Source organism: Trichomycterus rosablanca, chromosome 3 (assembly GCF_030014385.1).
Source record: "Trichomycterus rosablanca isolate fTriRos1 chromosome 3, fTriRos1.hap1, whole genome shotgun sequence".
Classification (NCBI taxonomy): Eukaryota; Metazoa; Chordata; class Actinopteri; order Siluriformes; family Trichomycteridae; genus Trichomycterus; species Trichomycterus rosablanca.
Genome location: NC_085990.1, coordinates 15,759,197 through 15,781,742, shown reverse-complemented (window position 1 = coordinate 15,781,742; position 22,546 = coordinate 15,759,197). Strand labels below are relative to the sequence as shown.

Sequence of the window (22,546 nt, the reverse complement as noted above, 5' to 3'; positions counted from 1 at the left end):
ACAAGTCCGATCCATCGTGGCCCCCATCTCGCAACTTCCAGGAGTTAAAGAATCTGCTGCTAAAATCTTGGTGCCAGATACCACAGCACACCTTCAGGGCTCTAGTGGAGTCCATGCCTCGACAGGTCAGGGCTGTTTTGGCAGCAAAAGTGTGACCAACACAATATTAGGAAGGTGGTCATAATGTTATGCCTAATCGGTGTATATATTGACTGAATACCAAACATGATAATTAATTATAGTGTCCACATACTTCTGGTCATACTGTCTTTAACATTTGCTAATCCATCAATCATCTGCTTTTCTTTAGGAGGACCAGTTGGGCAGGTTTTTCCAGGAGATGAGCTTCTGGAGGTTGAGGGTCAGAGTTTGAGAGGTTTGAGAAGGTTAGAAGCCTGGAACTTGATAAAGCGACTGCCCTCTGGGCCTGTGGAGGTTGTTCTGCAGCGTTCTCACCAGTATCACCCTCACTGACAACAACTGACTTCACGTCACCTCGATCACGGACTAATGGAGGGCGATGTAATGGCACTTTGTTAAAAGATCCTGCTGGAGCTGGGATACTTTTTAGCTGAATTCAGACTGACCTGTTACAGAATTATGCGTTAGCTTTTTGGCAGATGTGCAGACAACTATTTTTTTATTTTTGATATTTTTAACCAGACTACCTATGACAAGATTTCAGAGAAATCAGAAGCAGTTGAAGGATTAGTATGACAGTTACGTAAAGCTGGACATTTCTTTTTTTTTTAATTAATGTATATTTATCCATGCTTGCAAATATTCATGATATTTTTATTGTAAGTGAACATAAATGTAATACAAATGTTCAGTATATTGTTTATTATGTATTTTGTATGAAGTACACATTCGTCCATCTGTTTAATGTTTGCCTTTTTATGTTTTACATCATGTGTTTACAAAAGCTTATATTTAATTTTAATATTAAATGAAGACTGGTAATCTGGTAGTCTTTTATTCTTAATTATTATTGTAATCATATTTTAAATTTGTTAAATCCTTAATTAACAACATAACAAGTGTTATTTTTTTCTCCCCAATTTTCTCCCCTAATCTAGTTGTATCCAATTACCCTGATTGCATTACGCTTCACCTCTCCTGATACAACCCTCCACTGATGACTGAGGAGCTTCGCAACTGACACACGCCCCCTCCGACACGTGTGCAGTACCGACTGCATCTTTTCACCTGCATGAGGCGAGTTCATATGCAGATCAGCCTTGTGCACAGAGAGCCACACCCTGATCAATGCATTATTCCTCGACTCTGCGCAGGCTCCATCAATCAGCCAGCAGAGGTCGTAATTGCACCATTTACATTTTTGGCATTTATCAGATGCTTTTATCCAAAGTGACTTACAGTACTGTGACAGTATATACTGTCCAAACAATTGAAGGTTAAGGGCCTTGCTCAAGGGCCCAACAGTGGTGACCTGGCAGTGGCGGGACTTGAACCAGTGACCTTTCGATTTCTAGTCCGGTGCCTTAACCGCTAGGCTACAACTGCCAGTTATGAGAAACCCTGGTCTAGCTCATCCCACCCTGTGAACAACAGCCAATCGTTATTCATGAAGCCACCCAGCCCAGCCGGATGGCGGAGCTAACATTCCATATGATGTATTTGAAATCCCAGCTCTGGTGAGCTAGCATATTTACCGTCGCGCCACCTGAGCGGCCTATAACAAGTGTTATTGATGAAGGGCATTTGTCCAAGTGTAACTTTTGTAAAGTTATCAAAAAAGTTGATCAGCGTGACTTCCCCAACAATATTTCAAGCCTGTCCCAATAGCAGAATAGTTGGATATATTTTTGATTGGTTGGACGATTCTCAGTCCAGCAGTGACAGTGAGGTGTTTAAAAACTACATCAGCGCTGCTGTGTCTTATCCACTCATACCGGCACAACACACACTAACACACCACCATGTCAGTGTCACTGCAGTGCCGAGAATGACCCATCTCCCAAATAATACCTACTCTGTAGTGGTCCTGGGAGAATCCTGACCATTGAAGAACAGCATGAAAGGGGGCTAACAAAGCATGCAGAGAAACAGATGGAGAAATAAAATGGAGGTGGTTTTAATGTTATGGCTGATCTGTAAGTACTGGAAAGCACAGCAGCAAATGTTATGTGATAGCTTCCCCTAGTGGCCAGAAGATAACAGTGCCAGTCCAAGCCATTTCCCCCAACGCTGAGTGTGGACATGATCCAGAATTTTGTACTTCAGTCAGTGGAATTGTATTACGCAGAAGAGCACTGTACCTTATGACTGACCTGCAAAATGTGCCATTCATCAGTTTTATGACTTGTGGAAACCTGACGCGTCATTTTCATCTAATTATTAAGGCGATTAATGAATAACTACACAGCAATGGAAAGTGCTTCACAGCTGCATATCACCAATAAAGATTACATAATGACCACAGGTATTGGTAAAATACAGGCATTGGTCAATGACTAATACTCTTTTCTGATTGGGTTGCAGGCTTGCAAGTGTTCTCTTATGTATAAAATATTTGTTATATAATACAGTATGTATTATATAAGGTAGCACAATACAGAAATACAGAAGGGATTACTGCCCTTGAAGAGTTTGGCATCTTCTTTCCATGTCTACATGGATTTCTTTTAGGTACACTGATCTAATCACAATGCCTTAAAACATGCAGCAGGTGGATTGACGACACTAAAAGGACCCAAGGTGGGTCACCCTGACTAGGATAATGCTGTTAAGAATAAACATGTGTTAACTTTTGTCCTTTTTGATCAGCTGTGAACTCACAGCTCATAAATGATCTATTTTTAGAATTTCATGTGGCTAAATAACCCTGTTTAAATACTGTACTTGACCTATCTGTTAATATGGTCGGATCATCATTTATTTTGGGACATTTCACCAATAATGTGCTATTTAATAGATGCAAAGACAGGAGGATGCAAGGGTCCTGGGGGCATGGCTTCATTACCCATCTCCGGTTACTGTCTGTAAGTAGTATTGCATAGGTTTGAATTCCCAGGTGAAGTGGCCCGGATCCTTTCTTTGTGGAGTTTGCATGTCTTCCCCGTGTCTATGTGGGTTTTCTTTCATCCAAAGACATGCAGTCAGATTAACTGGGGCTACTAAAATTGCCCTGGTTGTCTGTGTGTGTTTGCCCTGTAATGGACTGACAACCTGTCCAGGGTGTTTCCTGCCTTTTGCCTGGTGAATTGTACTCACAGTGACCCTGAACAGGATAAACCAGTGGTAAAATAATAAATGAATAAATAAATTATGTGCCATACTTACTATCTATGCATCATTTTTACCCAGAGGAAACCCACAGGGAGAACATGCTAATTTCACACAGAAAGGACCCTGGTCACCTGGCAGAGGAATTGAACCCAGGCCCTTCTTTGCATAAGGCAACAACACTACCCACTGTGTCACTGTGCTGCCCATTAACTTGCCATACATTCCAATTAATTAATTGCCCCTGCCACCCTTCCGGCTGTAATAGCTTCCAATAGTCTATTCAATCAAAAGAACATTTTTGAGGTCAGTAAATTTGGACAAGGCTTAGGTTTATATAACCTAGAATTGTCAAATCATGACTTGACCTTGCTTTGTGCACAAGGATATTCCGCTAGCACACCAGCACCGAGATTCTGAACTCCTTGGTTCGAAACTCGGAAACTCGATTGATGTCAAATCATGTCTTTATAAGCCTTGCTTTGTGCACAAGGATACAATCTCACCAGGTGGCGCGGCGGGATATTCCGCTACCACACCAGCGCCAAGATTCTTAACTCCTCGGATCGAAACTCGGCGTTGCCACCGGTCGGCTGGGCGCCATCTAGCAGGCATAATTGGGGAGGGACAACCGGACTATGTGAGTAGGGTCTTCAAATGCTGTGTAAGGACCCTGATTGGCAGATAGAGAGGTGCCTGTGCAGAATGCATGGGTGAAAAGGGTTCCGTTAAGGGCTGCGCGCGGGTCGGAGGAGGCGTGAGCGGCAATAGACCCACCTCGACTGCAATCAGGGATCCCCCAGCAGCGGAAGACAAATTGACTACGCTACATTGGGAGAAAATGAGAGAAAATGCATAAACAAAACAGAAAAAAAACAAGGGCCTTCCACAAACTTAATATAAGTGACAATACTTTTAGTAACGGCTGTGGCTGAAATATCTCAACAATAAGTCAACAATTAGGATAGTGTCAAATTCTATTGCCATAGCGTACGTGTCTTTAAAAAGATTCTTTACTTTAAATCGACTCACCATGTTCTTTCGAAAGAGCAGATTTAAAGAGTCGACTCATTCGCGAACGACACATCAGCTCTATATTCGTCTCTTCTTAATTACTATAAGATTTTGTTTATCGGAACAAGTGAATATCATTATTATTTTCTTCTTTTTCTTCTTCTTCCTTCTCTCCTCTTCTTTTCCACCTTTGTAGTGATTATTAATGACAGTTCAAACGAGCAGAGGCCAAAGTATACGGGATAAGAAGGATAAGACATCAGAGCATATTGATAGGCAGTAGGTTGTAATAAAGTAACACGAGGTGCTACAGAGGACCTGTGAGCAGAACCAACAGGTGGAAAAAAAGGCAGAAGAAACAAGTCCAAGTATGCAGACCGGTACAGTAAGAAAAATGAAGAACATGCTGAAGAAAATGAGGGTAAAGAACCTATTGCTGAGACAGTGCCTGGGTGAGGTCATTGGCACCTTCGTTCTTCTAGTGAGTTTCAGTCCTGCATTTGCATGGAATATTTATTATAAATGTATACAGGGGCTAAAATTCTGATACCAGTGTTAAAACAATTAACTTCAAATTTGAAATTTAATCCAGTTATTAAATGTGAACAATTATTTGTTTTGAAACTTCTTAGTATTTCTATGTACCTCCTTTTGCTGTAATGGTAACATGCACTTAAGCTTGAATGGACTTAAAGTTTGTGCCACATCTGGTAATTCATGTTATCCCAGCTTGATTTTACAATATTCCAAAAAACCTTTCTTGCTTTTACTGAAAGATTGGCTTTCTGTGTCTTTCAAGTGTCCCCCAAGAATGCTTCATGGGGTTTAGGTTAGGTAACTGTGGTGGAAAGTCCATGAAAGCCAGCACTGCTTGATCATCTTTGGTCTTTAAGCCTATTCCACAGCATTGAGCACTGGGATTTTTAATGATAAATATTGTATTAAATTGGGGAAAATGCAAATTAGAGGAATTTTTACTAATGGTCTTAGACTTTTGGCCCCCACTGTATTTCCAAGTCATGAGAGTAATTAAGTACATGTCAGTTAATACTGTTAATACTGTTAACTGTAATTAATCATAAACACTAATGTGGAATTAAGTCATACCAAAGTTAAATGACGTTATAGAACTTCATATTTCACTAAATAAATAATTTAAAATGATGCATGATTGTAAACTAAAGAAATATATATTATATTATATATTATATAATATTATAAAAAAAATTATTTCATTTAAATGTTAATTGTTTATGTTCCAGATAAAAAAAGAGTATTCTTTAGTATTTGATTCAAATTGTTGGTATTATATGAACTGTAATTTTAAAAAATTGTATTAAATTTGAGGACATTTTTCATTTTTTCCTTTTTTCCTTTGGCTGCCCATATATATACAATATGTTAGTGGTCACCACAGCAGATCTGGTCTGCATAGCAGATTTGGCACAGTTTTTATGCCGGATGCCCTTCATGATGCTCGTTTTTTATGTGGGCTTGGGACTGGCACTAAGAGTGCACTGACAAGTGCACTTCTCAATAGCTAGCTTGTTTCCGCATTCCCCTTGGACACAAGCCAGTTATGTCCATGCAGATGTAATATTTCACCCTGATCACCCACATCTGAAACTTCTTCTGTTGCAATTTTATTGCCACTTGTACTACCCATGCCTCCTTCAACAAATGCGTAGCCAGAGCCACATCTGTTTACCTGCCAGTGGTGGAGTTTCACACAGAACTGTACCGTACACCAAGAGCTGTGTTATGAACTATGTAAATACCCTGCCACTAGTGCAGATGCTTTGGCCAGATAGCAGATGTCACAATGAGACCAACTTAACTTGTCCCTCTTAGCCAATTGTGCCTGTCTGGGTGCTCAGCAGGTTGATAGCACCACCTGAAATCGGAGCCTATGTGCTCGAAATTTTACTGGTGGTGAGCACATTAGACAGTGCCACCCAACCAAATACTGTGACATAAAATTTATGAAATTATTGCATCATTAATGAATAATCTGTTGTTTCTAAATTCTTTAAGGACACATTAGTTGGGCAAAATGTGATAGTGATTAATATTAATTTGCTGTAGTAAGTAAGACCTGGAGTTAATGTGCATGCTCTTTACTCTTTTTGGAACATTCCAATAACGTCAATGTTCTGCGTACGTTATTGATTACTCTCCGATTAAGATCCATATCTCAGTTATTTATTACATAAGATAATAAAATGTACATTATGGTCCATTATAAAATAATAACAGCATGGCAGGTAGATGGCTTGCCTCTTTTTATGGTTAGATACAGACGTTACTATTTATTTTATGAAGACAGAATATCTGCACAATAAAAAGAACACTTAATTACCCATAAAGATAAACTGAAATGTCACTGACATTACAAGAAAAAGATTCTCTGGTTTGATGAGCTGAAAATCTTAATGCTTGGGTAGAACAGAAAGCACTGTCTGGTGATAATACCAACCCTAAGACCTTAAAATGGCAGTGAATGTATGTTCACATATGCGTGCCATCCAAAGTGACTAAGCATGGGAGCATCTGCTTTTAAGAACAAGATAAACTGCCTAAATCCAGAAGGTCAGACACATATTCCAAAAGACTTTAAATAAAAGTCTATAAATGTTTTGATTTTTAAACAATATTTCAAACATTTTACGAACGTTTTACTTCATTATAGGTGATTAAGGTGAAATGGTGATTTTATCAATTTAAAACCAATTCTACAACACAAAGTGCACAAAAAGTCAATGAGTCTGAATACAGTGGTACCTTGTAACTCAACATCCCCTAAACTCGAAATCTTTGAAACTCAACATACTTGAGTTGTTGAGAAATATGTACCCTTAAACTCTACAATTACCTTAAACTTAATGTGTGTGTGACCGCCGCTTTGCTCAGTGCTTGGCTGGAGCGGTGCAGTAAGACGTCATCAAAGTGTGAATATGAGACGAATCTGCATTTGTGTCAAATTCACTTTTAAAGCATCCATATGTTTAGCTGGATTTTTCTTCTGTTTCACTTTTAAACTTGTTTCATAGCTCGGGGTTCTGAGAAATTGTGAGAATCAGCTTTTCCGAGATAGTCTAAAACACTTATAGTTCAAAAAAAGCCTAAAGTGACTTAAAATGTGACTTATTAAACCTCTAAACCTCTTTTAAGTATTACTGCTCATAAGTTCTCTTCACTAATGAAATTCCTAGCTCATTTTAGTACAAAAAAGTCACATTAAGCTTTGTGCACCGGCACACTCCATAAGAAATAACAGCACAGCCAGCGCAAAAACAGTATGCGCCCTTACTGAACTCACTAAGGAATATGGTATTTCAAGATCAAGCATAAGGAAACAATAAAGAAGTAAAGGTAAAGTGCAGGTTAATTGTATTTTTTTATTTGTTTTAACAGTTTTAAATTGTATTGTAGTGTTTTTATATTATATTTGTGTCATTTTCAGTGTATAAGTGTCAAAAACAACCCCATTATTTTACATTAGCCGAAAATATATGCAGTTCCACAGGACCAAAGAACAAATTAACAGGTTTCCCATACATCCTTATGGGAAAAAATACTTTGGAACTCAATGCCAAAAACCAACTGACATTGAGTTTTAGAATACCAATGTACTTTTTTAAAATTCTTTGTTGATCAGACATTCATTGTATAAAAATTTAATGCAAAAGTCCAGGTAATTACAAAGGGTTCACAAACTTTTTTTTTTATAGACCTCAAAATACTTACCATATATGTTAAAAGAATCCAGTGTAAGGATGTCTACCACTGTTCCTTGTTGCAAAAATGTAAACCTTATTTCTCTTTTTTTGTTCTTAACCCCTCGCTTTTTGGTCTTTGTTTCAGCTGTTTGGCTGTTCCGCAGGCGCTCAGGTGAAGACTGGCAGGCTGATGAAAGGGCAGTTTCTATCTGCCAACATGAGCTTTGCCGTGGGGGTCATGTCTGCCATGTACCTCTGCATGGGGGTATCAGGTGAGACTTTTGAACAGACTGATCTTTAGGATAAAGAAGAGTTATACAGAATGAAATGATAAAGAACCAACATAATTTGTGAATGGTTGGGACATATTCTTCTTAACTTCTTTAATCTTTATTAAAAAAAGGATATTTGAACATGCCATAGAACATAGTGGCATGATGAAGGCTTTTCGGCTTTTCCAGTTCTTAAAAAAGGCTTTTTTATGCTAGTTGCCAATATTTGTCTCTGATTCTTTATTCTTTACTCTCCCAGGAGCTCACTTGAACCCTGCAGTATCTCTGAGTTTCTGTGTATTGGGTGATCTTCCATGGAGAAGCCTTCTTCCTTACTGTCTGTCTCAGGTGCTGGGGGCATATCTCGCCTCCTCGGTGGTCTTTATCATGTACTATGGTAAGGTCAACGAGCCCTTGGTATGCCTTTTTAATGTATATGGCTTTTTAAGACCTATCACTGTTGCCTAGTATAAAATTTACCTAGCAAAGATTGAGCATCATGTCATGACTACTAAGAGTATATGCAAGGAAAAATTAATCCAGTTCTGATTAATCACAAACCTATTGAGAATGAGGAGGATTATACACAAGCCATCCATGAAACATCTGATGTTAATCTTGACAACTACTACTTGTGTTAGCGAGCGTTGTAAATTGAGAACCACTTTGTGTTTGAATATTTGTGAATATGTGTGAATTTGCAAAGCAATTTTTTGGATGGACAAACTGCACCAAATGCTAATTTAGTTGAATTCAAAGATTTAATAATAATAATTATTATTATTAGTAGTAGTAGTAGTGGTAGTAGTAGTACCCTTAAGGCGATTCCAACTACTGGTGACCATATGAGTAGTGTTTCTCCAGAACATCCTGTCTTTTGTTTAGATCTTTAGGCTTCCTAATGTCTTGTTCATTGATCCTCTAATTGTATTCATTCATGCATACTGTATCAAAAATATACAATCAGCAATGTGTACGATGTGTTGGGTTAGAAGGTTCAATAATGTTATGTACACCGATTAGGCATAACATTATGACCACCTTCCTAATATTGTGTTGGTCCCCCTTTTGCTGCCAAAACAGCCCTGCAACTGTGATGCACTGTGTATCCTGACACCTTTCTATCAGAACCAGCATTAACCTCTTAAGCAATTTGAGCTACAGTAGTCTGTTGGATCGGACCACACAGGACAGCCTTCGCTCCCCACATGCATCAGTGAGCCTTGGCTGCCCATGACCCTGTCGCCGGTTTACCACTGTTTCTTTCTTGGGCCACTTTTGATAGATACTGACCACTGCAGAACGGGAACACCCCACAAGTATATTTCTGTAATTAAATAATTAAAATCACAAGATATACATGCCTCTTACCGATATATTTTAACATTTTAGCTCACCACTACTGAAATGTAATATTTAAGTATTGAGTAACATTTTCTTCTCCACACTAGATGCTATAATGCAGTACAGTGGTGGAGTTCTTACTGTTTATGGTCCTAATGAAACAGCATCCATCTTTGCCACATACCCCACCGAAGGAGTGTCTCTGCTAGGCTGCTTCTTTGACCAGGTCAGTGCATAAGAATGAATTCTGTAGTGGTTGATCAATATGGCAACTGGATATTAATATTTACGGTTAGATGTAAACATACTGTTGGGTATACATTATACACATGAGATTTAATTGACCAATTGGTAACCACCATTGTACATTTATAACTGGCCTTGGCTTCAATGTAATTTTTTATTTATTATTTTATTCATATTTTATTTTGCACTGAGGCCCATGAAATAATATGTAGACCACTGCTAAGTGTATTACAGCGGACTTGAAAGATACTATATGTGTGGCTTTATTTGCAAATAAAGACACCAGGCAAACAAATACAAAGTGCAGTGCTGAGGTCAGTAAACTTTCCAAGGTTGACTTTGACTCACTGTAAAACTTTGTAAGATTTTGAACTATGTTTAGGTCAGGGGTGCCCAATACGTCGATCGCGATCTACCAGTCGATCGCACAGTACACGTTGGTAGATCGCGCCTCATTCAAACAAGTCAACGTGATTGATATAAAATGTGGCCACTGTTTTTTTAATCTGCAGTTACGCCTCAGCCCGGCTAAAGAACCGCTAATCTAGAAAGTTCATTCATCAGTAGCCAGTTTGTGCCGTTTTTGCATTTTTCTTTTTGTAACCTACACTGTTTGTAAAGATGAGTGCACAACCAAGCACAAAGAAACCAAAAACGGTTCGATTCGGGTAAGACCACTGCAAAGACAATAAATTTTAACCCTACAATCTGACATTCATGTAAAGTCAAGGGCCTCTGCTGGACAATTTTGGAACTTGCTGGCTGTGGTAAAATATCCAAATATAAAAATGTACCACATATTTGACTGCCAGCATTTTTTGGATCAACCTACTAAATCTAAATATCGGTCCATGCTCACTGATGAACACTTGAAAGCCTGCCTGAGAATTGGCATCAGCAGCTATTGTCCAGACTACATACACCTGGCTGACACCATTCAGTGCAAATCATCAGAATAAGGTTAGTTAGATTTTTTCAACCGCTTGCCTGTAATGCTGAATATCAATATAGGCAACTGAAGTGCATTTAAAAGCACTACCAAGCTTTTTTGATAAATGGTGAGGCCAACTTTTTTCAAAAGTTGGATCATCATGACCTGTCGACTGAAATAGTAGATCTCAAGCCACGAAAGTGTGGGCACCCCTGGTTTAGGTGAATAGAACATAAATCTGTATCCTTGCTCATATACAGCAAATAAGGCTTCCCATCAATGTACTCATTAAAAAGTACATGGAACAGTGGTCGCTTTGCCAAGGTCAGAAAGGAAACTCTCACCTTGTGCTAATCTAAAAAGAAAATAATCTGGTCAGTCAGATTCAGGAACATTTTAAGAACAACCAAAATCAGGTCAATTTCAATAAGAGGCTTCTGGAACACAGATGGCACTGTGTGCAAAAATTCCAATATCTATGTAATTCCAAAATTGCATTATACAAGGGTTCTTCAAAAAGTTTCTGCACTTTTTAAAAAGTTATTAACAAATTAAATCACTTCTCTACAGTCACCTTCCAACACATTTTACCCAGTGTCGTACCAATGTAATCAGCAAAAAATGTTGTTGGTTTAGCGCATAGACACTGATGCACCACTGCTTTCACATCATAATCACATAAAAATTTTCTTCCCCTTAAAGCTTTTTTGAGCAGTCCAAAAAGGTGGAAATCAGATAAATCTGGACTATAAGCTCTCTCTCAGTTTCTCAGACATGACCAGTTACTACTCCTCCTGCCCTCACTGTTTAAAACAAAAATGTTAAAGTGCAGGAACTTTTTGAAGATCCCTCGTAGCACCTAGATTGTCACATACACTGATCAGCCATAACATTAAAACCACCTCCTTGTTTTTACTTACTGTGCATTTTATCAGCTCCACTTACCATGTAGAATCACTTTGTAGTTCTACAATTACTGACTGTAGTCCATCTGTTTCTCTGCATACTTTGTTAGCCCCCTTTCATGTTGTTCTTCAATGGTCAGCACCCCCACAGGACCCCCACTGAGCAGGTATTATTTAGGTGGTGGATCATTTTCAGCACTGCAGTGACAATGACATGGTGGTGGTGTGTTAGTGTGTGTTGTGCTGGTATGAGTGGATCAGACACAGCAGCGCTGCTGGAGTTTTTAAATACCGTGTCCACTCACTGTCCACTCTATTAGATACTCCTAGTTGGTCCACCGTGTAGATGTAAAGTCAGAGACGATCGCTCATCCATTGCTGCTGTTTGAGTTGGTCATCTTCTAGACCTTCATCAGTGGTCACAGAACGCTGCCCACTGGGGTGCTGTTGGCTGGATGTTTTTGGTTGGTGGACTATTCTCAGTCCATCAGTGACAGTGAAGCGTTTAAAAACTCCATCAGCCCTGCTGTGTCTGATCCACTCATACCAGCACAACACACACTAACACACCACCACCATGTCAGTGTCACTGCAGTGCTGAGAATCATCCACCCCCCAAATAATACTTGCTCAGGGGTCGAACAGTGGTAATTTGGCACTGGTGGGGTTTGAATTAGTAACCTAATGTTTTAATTACTGAGCAAAAACTGCTTTAATACTGCAAGAAAAGTGATATTATTGTTTTGTAGCCCTGCAGGACTTGATGAATTTAAAAGCATTGTTTTATGTTCCTCTCTCTGTATGGTTGTTCTTGTCAGGTGGTTGGTACTGCTACACTGTTGTTGTGTATCCTGCCACTGAGTGATAAAAAGAACAGGCCAGCTCCTGATGCACTGCTCCCACCCATCGTGGCGGCCGTTGTTTTGGGTATAGCCATGTCCATGTCCTCCAACTGCGGTGGTGCTATAAATCCAGCTCGGGATTTAGGGCCTCGACTCTTCACTTTCTCGGCAGGCTGGGGTAGCGAAGTTTTCACGTAAGTTTTAGATGACAGTGTTGAGCTCTTTAACATTTATTTTGTCTTTCCTGCTTAGGAATAGATGTCACATCGACCCAGTACAGTTCTACAAATGACTGTAATAAAATAAATATCTTATCTACATCTCATTATAAATATTATTTATGGGAATAGATACCTAAAGCACTATTACATGTCTGGGGTGTGCCCAAGAGGGTTATTTAGATTTTAGAACATGGTGTCTCAACCTTTTTATTAGTTCTGGACATATTATGATTTATATGTATCCTCTACTACCCATACTGGCGCTTTTGCAGCAGCAATGAGGAGAAACCTCATCCAACCTTCAGTTCATCAGACACAACCGATTGAGTCTGTTGAGTGGACAACCAGACTGATTGCGCTGCTGGGATTCGAACTGTAAAGCACAAACTCTCAGTGGTGGTGGGTGAATGTACTGGTTCACAGCACCAACCAGATAAGCTTTATGTTATATTTTAAATGACAGCTGTGGGACCTAAAGCTCACTCTCTTTTCTTAAGTGACCACTAGTGGGTGCTTTACAGTGCCTGTTGTTGTACACCCAGGGATAAAGAAACCCTAATTAGTTTACAGAGCTTTAGAACTAAGTTGAAAGTAATAAAAGCAGTCAAATCTGTTCATCTTTATCTGTTCAACTGTTACAATGGTATCTTTATAAACTATAAACTTGAAAATTTTTATTTTTTGTATTTTATTAATTGCATTAATATATTTGTTTGGTTGCTGTTGCTGCTTTGTTACATGTATGACAAATATAACACTGCCAATAAACAGTAATATACACTCAGCCATCAGCCATAACATTAAAACCATTTTATCCATTTTATCAGTTCCACTTACCATATAGAAGCACTTTGTAGTTCTACTGACTGTAGTCCATCTGTTTCTCTGAAACAGACCTTCGTCAGTGGTCACAGGAACTGCCTACGGCGCTGCTATGTCTTATCCACTCATTCCAGCACGACACACACTAACACACCATCACCATGTCAGTGTCACTGCAGTGCTGAGAATGATCCAACACTCAAATAATACCTACTCTGTAGTGGTACTGGGAGAGTCCTGACCTTTGAAGAACAGGATGAAAGCAGGCTAACAAAGCATGTAGAGAAACAGATGGACTACAGTCAGTAATTGTAGAACTACAAAGTGCTTCTGTATGGTAAGTGGAGCTGATAAAATGGACAGTGAGTGTAGAAACAAGGAGGTGGTTTTAATGTTATGGCTGATCAGTGTATAGTATCAACACCATTTTAGAAAAAAATATTAAAAATGCAATAAAAACAATAATCTATGATTTGTAAAATTTGCTGAATTGTTATTTTACTGACCAATGTTCAAAAAAAAGACTTCCAATGATTTGATACTTTTTAGTGTTTTCTTGTTATTATAGTTTGGTAGTATTGTTCATTTTCTTGTTTCTTAGTGTAGCATAGCGTTTAGCATAATGTATCATTTCTATTAGATTAGCACTTGTTTATTGACAAGTGTGTCATTTGACACTAGATTAAGCACTTTGCAACTTTCTTAGCTTTAGTGTTCATTGCGATTTATTATTGTATATGGTGTATTGTATAGTGTTCATTGTGATTTATTATTGTATATGGTGTATTGTATAGTGTTCATTGTGATTTATTATTGTATATGGTGTATTGTATAGTGTTCATTGTGACTCATTGTTCTACATGGGTTTGCATTTTAGCATTTTTTGTATGGGTCGATCGACTCATTTCTCTAAATAAATACAATGAATACACTATACTAGTGTTCATACATCTTTTTTAGCATCTATACATCTACATTACATTATTACATTATTACTTGGACTGCTGATTTAGATGTTATGTTGTACATTAGTTTTAGAACCACATTGTCATGTCATAAAACTACTAATATTTGCTAATACTGAGTCATAATCCTGTCATTTCTCTTTATCTTTCAGGAGCTTTGATTATTTCTTCTGGGTGCCGCTGGTGGCTCCTCTGATTGGGGGTTTGCTGGGCTGCTTTTTCTACCAGGTCTTTATCCAGTGGCACCTCCCTGACCTTGAAACAGAAGATAGTGAAGGTCAGTCTCAGATCTTGGAGCCTTGTGATGCCAAAACACAAAAGGAGAAGAATGTACTTTTCATCAAATCATCTGATTTGTAGTGAAAACTATACATACATTTTCTAACCAGCTTTTTAAACCAGTTTATATTTATCTATATATTTTAGGAATACTGTTATTTACTTACATTTGATGTATAAAACAAGATTCAGAAGATCTAGCCTTAAAATGCTTAAAACATTAACTATAATAACACAACATTATCTGATGTAGGATTAACAACATGTACTGCATTTTTTGGGAAACACCTGTGCACAGTATGTCTGTAGTTGTCGTTGTAAGACTATGAAGCATCTGAGTTACTGAAGTTTATAATGAAGCCCTAACAGCTATGATTTATCATTTTTGTGATTACATGTTTGAAAAACAATGAAATGACATACTGTTCTGGGTCCAAAACATACATACAGCAATATTTATATTCACTGTCACCTATGTCTTTTCTGTGTGACTTAAATAAATAATATGTTTATTTGTCTTTGTAAAGAGTGCTTTATAATGTAAGTAATAAGGGTGGTAACCTTTATCACTAAATAGCCCTTTGCTAAATCACAAGATCACAAATTCCTGTCCAAATACTTAGGAGAATTATACATAACTGCCTTTCTTGCTGAGTGATTTCGGATCATTTAACAAAACATTATGTACTAAACTTTTTATTACTTAAGGAAAAAAGTTAGAAATCATTCCTCTTGTTAAGATGGCCATCCTGTCTATGGTGTATGTATCCTTGCTGTTTTCTTCCAGTGTTTTCAGAAATGGCACTGAACCTACTCTTGTAAAATCCTGATTAGATTACATTATCTATCAATTTTTTAGTAAGGATAATTGAATTAATTATATTGCAACTGTATATTTGGTCCTGATGCTGCTTCCCTCTGCAGCTTTCATTCTAGTGGAAAGCATTCCAGTTTATTTCAGTGAGTCATACCCTATACTCAATACATACACTGCAATGTATGTGTATTAAAACTTTTGCAGTTTAAAAACACATCATGGTTCTTGTAGGATTTGAAACATGCACAAGGTTGTTTGCCTACTTTAAATTGACTCTAAGTGCAAGTGAGTAAATAAGGGATTTTGCATGAGAGAAAGTGCTGAGTGAATGAGTGAAGGTTGCACTGCAATGGACTGATGCCATGTCTGGTGTGTAAACTCCTGCCTTGCACCTATTGTTTCTTGTGATGCTTACCCAACCAAATTCATCATCATCATCATCGATCAGCATGAAACCAACAATATATTGACCTTACAGTTGAAGTGGGGTTGGTTCTACACAAAAGTTTTTGGCTTAAGGGTGGAATATATGCCATTTCATTGCATGGCAACATGCGCTCACTCACATGTAGGAATAGTTTACAGTAGAATGTCCTCCTTCTTCATGCTGTTGGAAGGTGTAAAGAAACACTATTACCTGTATGAAACCCACGTGGAATAACACACACACACACACACACACAGACCAGGGAAGAATATCAACCCCTAGTCCCCTGCTGCGCCACCTTGCTTCACTTTTTTTTTTTTATACAAATCTCAGTGCCATTTTCTTAGCTTATTTATTTGGTTACATAAAAGACTGGGACACGACGAGAACATACCAACAACAATCACGGGTCGCTTACTTTGGCTTTGTTCAGAAAAAAAAAAACACCAACACTGGTAGTGAACGTCAAGCTGAATGGGATCCAAAGAGTCGATTCATTATAGGGTGCTGAGTCAATTCATATGACTCATTGAATGGAGCCGGAATGTACCGCTATTCGATTCACCGTTCACTTCGAGCGCGTGTGTGTTTGGTAGGAGACGTCACTGCTGAAAACCGTTAGACTTTCTCTCAGCTGAGGACCGTAGCCTAATAAATATGAGAAAATGTACAAATTCGGTAATATTCTCAAAAGGACTAAGTTAGAAACACCACACGAAGCCATAAAAGAAAAGGAGATGTCGGGAAACATCGGTGTCTAGAGTGCTAAAAACAAAAAGGCGGCTGAGAAGGTATTTTAATGTTAATTAAGTGTCCGTAATACTTTGATATTGATTAGCGTTAGCTTCATCCGAACCTGAGGGGTCAGTTCTGTGAGACTGGTTCAGACCGGTTTTATTACTAAGTAGATGTATTATCTTAATATGAATAGGTTTATTCTTTCGTCTTAATCAATTCTCATTGTAATATCATTAATAGTTTTAATGTGCTTAGTTACTTTTCATTTATTGAGAATTTTTTGTTATGTCACGGTGTTCCGTACACCACAGTTGAAGTCAACTGTCCTGTCAATCTTGGGATTCAATTACTTAATATGTCACTATTGTTTTCAGTGACTGGAACACATACTTCTTCGTCAAAAGCTAAACAAAACCACACTTTTTTGTAGTTTTCGAAAGTATGTTGGGTAAAACATTAACACAGCCATTTGAATTAATAAGCAATTATTTGATGGTGAAGAAAGTTTAATAATGAAATGTAATTTTGTAGTATGTTCTCCTTATTCCTCATGTTTGTGACTGACTACTGCTTAGTGACTTCTCTGTGCCCATATAAATATAAAGGGCTAGTTTGCAGTAATTAAAATGTCTCTTGATCTCTTGACAAGCAAACCACCAATAATGTAAGATATAGGCATGAACATGAGTAACACTGTCCGAAGTCTATCAAGTTTTGCATCACTCTGGGGTTAGAGGCAGAAGTGCAAGAAAGAAGTCACTGATTTTGCTTTCTCTTTGACCATGCGATTGTGCTTGTAAGATAAAATACAAAACAATAAAAACTTCATCTCAAGGCTTCATCTCAATCAGGTTTGCCGTGGGTCCAGTGCCACCCAAAAACACTGAATGGATGCCACTCCATTGCAGGGCCTCACACACTTACTCACATAAATAAAGACCTGAAGTTGGGAGGAAACAGGAGTGCCAAGAGGAAACTCACTTGGACACAGGAAAAACTTATTAGTGTTGGATTAAACGATAAGGTTTTGTACATGACAGATCTGTGGATACACAATCACGATGGCAGTGTTATGCATAAACAAAAACCTGATTGTAGAGTGTAATGCCGGCTTACCATTATTCATTTTAAATGTTTGAAATATTTATTTACTCTTTCATTCTTACTCATGTATTTTGATGATACAGAATCTTCTTTGTTCATAATATTACTTGAAAAACCAAACTAATCTGTGACTGAAACATAAAAACTCCTCATTTAATACTAGTACATCTGGTTGTATTTAAACAAAATAGCACTAGGAAGAGAAATTACTTAATTGGCCAAAACATAAAATGTAAATTTGTAATAATAAACTTGTTTACTAAGTAAAAACTACTGCTTGGGTGCCACAGCGGTCTATTATTCTAGCCCACAAGCACTTGTTCTTGGCCGATTGGGTGTCTGGGGGAGGGTTTTGAAGCCCTACAATAGATTGGTGATCTGTCCAGGGTATTCCTGTCTTGTGCCAGTGTACCCAGACCAGGATAAAGTGGTTGATAAAAAAGAAATTAACTAAATCAAACCGGTTGCCTTTATGCATACTCTGTAAGCGCACTTACTAAAGATTGCTAAAATCTTTATTTTGTTTGCTGAAACAGTTTTACCACAGACATTACCAGTGTAATGGCCAGTGATAGCTCAGTGGTTAAGGTATTGGACTAGTAAACAGAAGGTTGCCGGTTCAAGCCCCACCACCACCAAGTTGCCACTGTTGGGTCCCTGAGCAAGGCCCTTAACCCTCAATTGCTCATCGTGTTCAGCTCATTATGTAAGTCGCTTTGGATAAAAGCGTCTGCTAAATAATGTAAACACATGCACATGCTACTTATTTAAACATGCAGGCTTTTACAATCTAGTAAAATGTGCCTGGATTAACCCCAGTACCAATTTGTTAAATTTGATAGGCACAGCCCTAATTACAGACATTACAAAACCCTGAATAACTAAAAGAAATCTTGAATTTATGTACCATGCAGTTGTATGCTGTCGATATGTTAATACCTTTAAAAACTATTTGTTAGGCAGGTAGCTAACTACTGTAGATTAAGTTCATACACATACGATTGGATGGTTGTTTCCTATTGAATGTATCTAAACACAAATAAAAACAATGAACTTTATATATTTACACTTGTCATAGATATGCAATGTAGATGAAGACCACTAATGTTGAAGAGTGCTTGTTTAATATCAAGTCTTTACGCTTTATGTAATAAAAACCACTGAAGATAGTGCCAGTGATGTAGTACTGTAAGATGGACAGATGCCATACAGATGCAAAACAGCTTCCCTGTTTGTGATGTTTAATAGTTTCATCTTTTGTGAGACTCAGGTTAGAGCTTCAGTGCATCTGAGAACGAAGTGATGCATGCACATTAAGGGTGGGTAAGGGAAAGTCAGAATTCTGCACTGTACACTGTGTGTGTGTGAAGTAGATCTGTAGTTCCAACCATCAGGTAATGATACAATAACTTATTTGTCGGTTATCAGTTAATTATTAAAGGTTAAATAATATTTTGTTCTTTGATTAAATTGGTTGCAGAAAAATGCAGCCAGGTATTAAGAAGAGGCAGCATTAGTTACTTACTTTATTTACTTAGTTAAGTGCTTTTGTTAATCTTTTTGCTAAGCAGCTCCGCTGCACAATCACACTTTGCAGTGTTTTCCTAATGCGCTCTTAAGACGACTACACAGCAGGGAAAATGTGGGCCATTTCTGCAATAACGGGTGTCAAACTCTGACCTTAGAGGCCACAGCTCTACAGTGATTTGTGTTTTCTTTCTTCTAACACAGTCAATTAAGGCACTGGTAATTAGCTGATGAGTTTAACCAAAAGTAGTTTGTTTGTGACTATAACAGCCTCCACTCCATATTTAAATAAGCATTTGTTAATGATTAAACAATGTTATACTTTAATAAAAAGGTGTTCATTAAGGTTAATAGCAGGGCTCTGGCGGTTTTCACTGGACCTTTCAAAGATCTTTGTCCACACCAAGCCGGTCAAACCAGGCTTTTAAACCCTTTACTTTATGAACAGGCGGAGAGTCAGAAACAGGAAAAGACCCTTCCTGTTTTTACAGAGAATATTTAATATACACCTGCTAGAAATAGTAAATGATACTCAGTCTACCACATATGTAACACAAACCAAATTAACACAGGCAAAAATGGTCTGCTTCACTAAGAAACAAAAAATAAAATGGAAAGCCTGGAGCATTGTTAGGACAGTCAATAAAACACAATTGTTAAACAGCTAAAAGTATGTAAACAATCATTTTAATTCAAGTAAACAATACTACTACTACCAATAATAATGTTTTAAGGTAACCACAACATGGGTGAAGGCAAGTACATTCTAGGGTTTACTTTCCTCTGTTATTTACATTTACAGCATTTAGCAGATGCTTTCATCCAAAGCAGTTTACAATTGTGACTGTCTTCAGTCCAAGCAGTTGAGGGTTAAGAGCCTTACTCAAGGTCAATTTGGCAGTGGTGGATCTTCTGGTTCTGAAGTCCAGTACCCTAATTGCTGAGCTACCACTTCCCTTGTTTTTTAAAAGTATGTTTTGTCCATCCATGTTTGTAGCCATAGCAAATAAAATGATTTTTTTTTGTTTTTTACATACAGACAATCAGACACATTCACAGCTTACTGCTGTACTGGGGCACAGTCATGCTGCAAAAAGTAAAACGTCTTTACTAAATTGTTGCAACAATCTGAAAGCTAAAATTAAAGTTAAAAGCTTGTAATTTATTTGATATAATTGATTTTATGCACCTTTTGGCAAATGTTTGGTCTAATACACCCAATAAAAATAATAAAGGGTGTTTACATACTTTTGCTAAATAGTGAATTTTTACCGTAACTCTGCCACTCCTGTAACAAAATGGGAATTAAGACAGACAAAATGTTTTGCTGTACTGAGAAAGGAACAGAAAACCAGAAGCCGAAACTTTTGATCTAAAACGCAAATGCTAAATGACCAAAGTATGTATAAAGGTGTACATAACACTCTTTGTACAAAAAACTATTATGTAATAATAATAACAACAATAATAATAACCACATCAAAGATAAAGGCACATTGTGGGGTTTTTGTTTCTGGTGTAATGTCTGTTAAATGTATGTTTTGTCCACCCATATACTAATTTTAAATTTGCGGTATATAAATAATAAATAAACATTTTAGACCATCACTGAGTCATTTGGACCTTACCAATTACCCACCCATTAAGTGAGCTGCTCCTATCACTAAGTTGCCGCAAGCATGTGCTTCCTACAAAATCTGTGATGATATACACTACAACTTTCAATGCTGCAGCTCAGGCAATGTTACTGGCCAAATTAACATGCCTAGCAGATCATGCTAACTGCTTTCTTTCAATCATCTGAGCTCACTGACATCAAACTTGTGACCTTTGGATTACGTTTTTTGGAGACAATGCTTTTCTGTTGGGCCACTTGGAAGCTTATTTTAGAAATCCTTTTAGCACTTTATAGCAAAGCAAAGTGCTGACAGTTGGCCACTTGGGGATACATAACTGAACAACATTTAGTCATTGATTGCTGCCCAACGGAAACCTTAGGAATAAATAAACTTTGGGGTAAAAAGCCTTGCTGCTGTATAATTGTTTTATGGGGCCTTTGTTTGATTGTGAGTCTTTCTTTTCAAGAGAGAAAGACAAAATTTGACAAGAATTGTGTTTTAATTATTGTTGCATACTGAACCAGCAAATGTATACTGTATTAAAGTTATCACTTTGTAAATAAGAAGTAATTATTTAAGAAACAAATAGAGACAGAGAACAGAGTTGTACTTAATTTCCTGTAGCACCTGCTATATAGATTCTGGTATGATGCTTACTTCCTGTTTTGACCTTTGAAGTAGGCTACAAAGCTACAAAGATGATTCATGGATAAGCAGCAAATAATGAAGGCAAATGATTTTGGTTTAATATAACACTTTTTTGCTGTAGTAAATGAAGAATGATTATGAGACAGTAAGGGAAGAGCGGGAACTCTGGAGCTGGCGCTCTGTCCAGGTTGTGTTTATACCTTGCGCCCAATGATTCCAGATGAAACAGGACCCACCCCAACCCTGAGCAGATAAAAGCAGTTGATGAAAATGAACTTAAATTAATGTATTTCACAAATAGCTTTTATTGTTTGTTGAGTAAAATCTATGTGTAATTTGCCTATACACTTATAATGCTTATGTGTTATTCTGATATGTTAGTCTCTTCTGGATCATTTTCACATTTTCTGATGACAGGATGCTTATGATTGAATTTTCTGCATGCCAGGGAAGGCTGCTATAGCGACAAACTTCATATTAATGGTAATTGTTTGGAATTGTCTAAGCTCATGGTCAGGTGCCAACATACTTTTGGCTACATTGTGTCTATATACTGTAATGAAGATTCTAAACACAGATTTACATATTTATATTAGGGCTGTCGAAGTTAACGTGATAATAAGGCATTAACGCAATCTCAATTTAACGCGATTAAAAAAAATAGTGCCGTTAACGCAAATTCTATTTGGCCCTGCGAGTCATCCGTAGTTCATGTTGAGACTTGACCGTGCACCAAAGTTTTAACGTCGGACTTGCCACCGTTTGTTTCATTTGCGGTTTGTTAACATAATGTAACCGAGCATTGTAGTGATGCACTTGCTTAATAAAGAAATAAATACACGGTATATTCACAAGTT

The 22,546-nt window shown here is 37.7% G+C and overlaps 2 protein-coding genes across 2 annotated transcripts in view; both read left to right on the top strand.

Annotated features, from left to right (window-relative positions):
• The first annotated feature begins 4,321 nt into the window (after nucleotides 1-4,321).
• Nucleotides 4,322-15,335, top strand: aqp10a (aquaporin 10a). The gene is made up of 6 exons (XM_062991883.1): nucleotides 4,322-4,744; nucleotides 8,128-8,254; nucleotides 8,514-8,651; nucleotides 9,706-9,824; nucleotides 12,499-12,716; nucleotides 14,683-15,335. The coding sequence occupies exons 1-6, from the start codon at nucleotides 4,634-4,636 to the stop codon at nucleotides 14,888-14,890; spliced, it is 921 nt and encodes a 306-aa protein (XP_062847953.1). The 5' UTR covers nucleotides 4,322-4,633; the 3' UTR covers nucleotides 14,891-15,335.
• Nucleotides 15,336-16,692: 1,357 nt separating this feature from the next.
• The window catches only part of atp8b2 (ATPase phospholipid transporting 8B2), a 52,567-nt gene continuing 46,713 nt past the window's right edge, over nucleotides 16,693-22,546 (top strand). The window contains exon 1 of the mRNA XM_062992780.1: nucleotides 16,693-16,844. The gene's annotated coding sequence lies outside the window, so the exon portion shown is untranslated. The remainder of the gene's footprint in view (nucleotides 16,845-22,546) is intronic.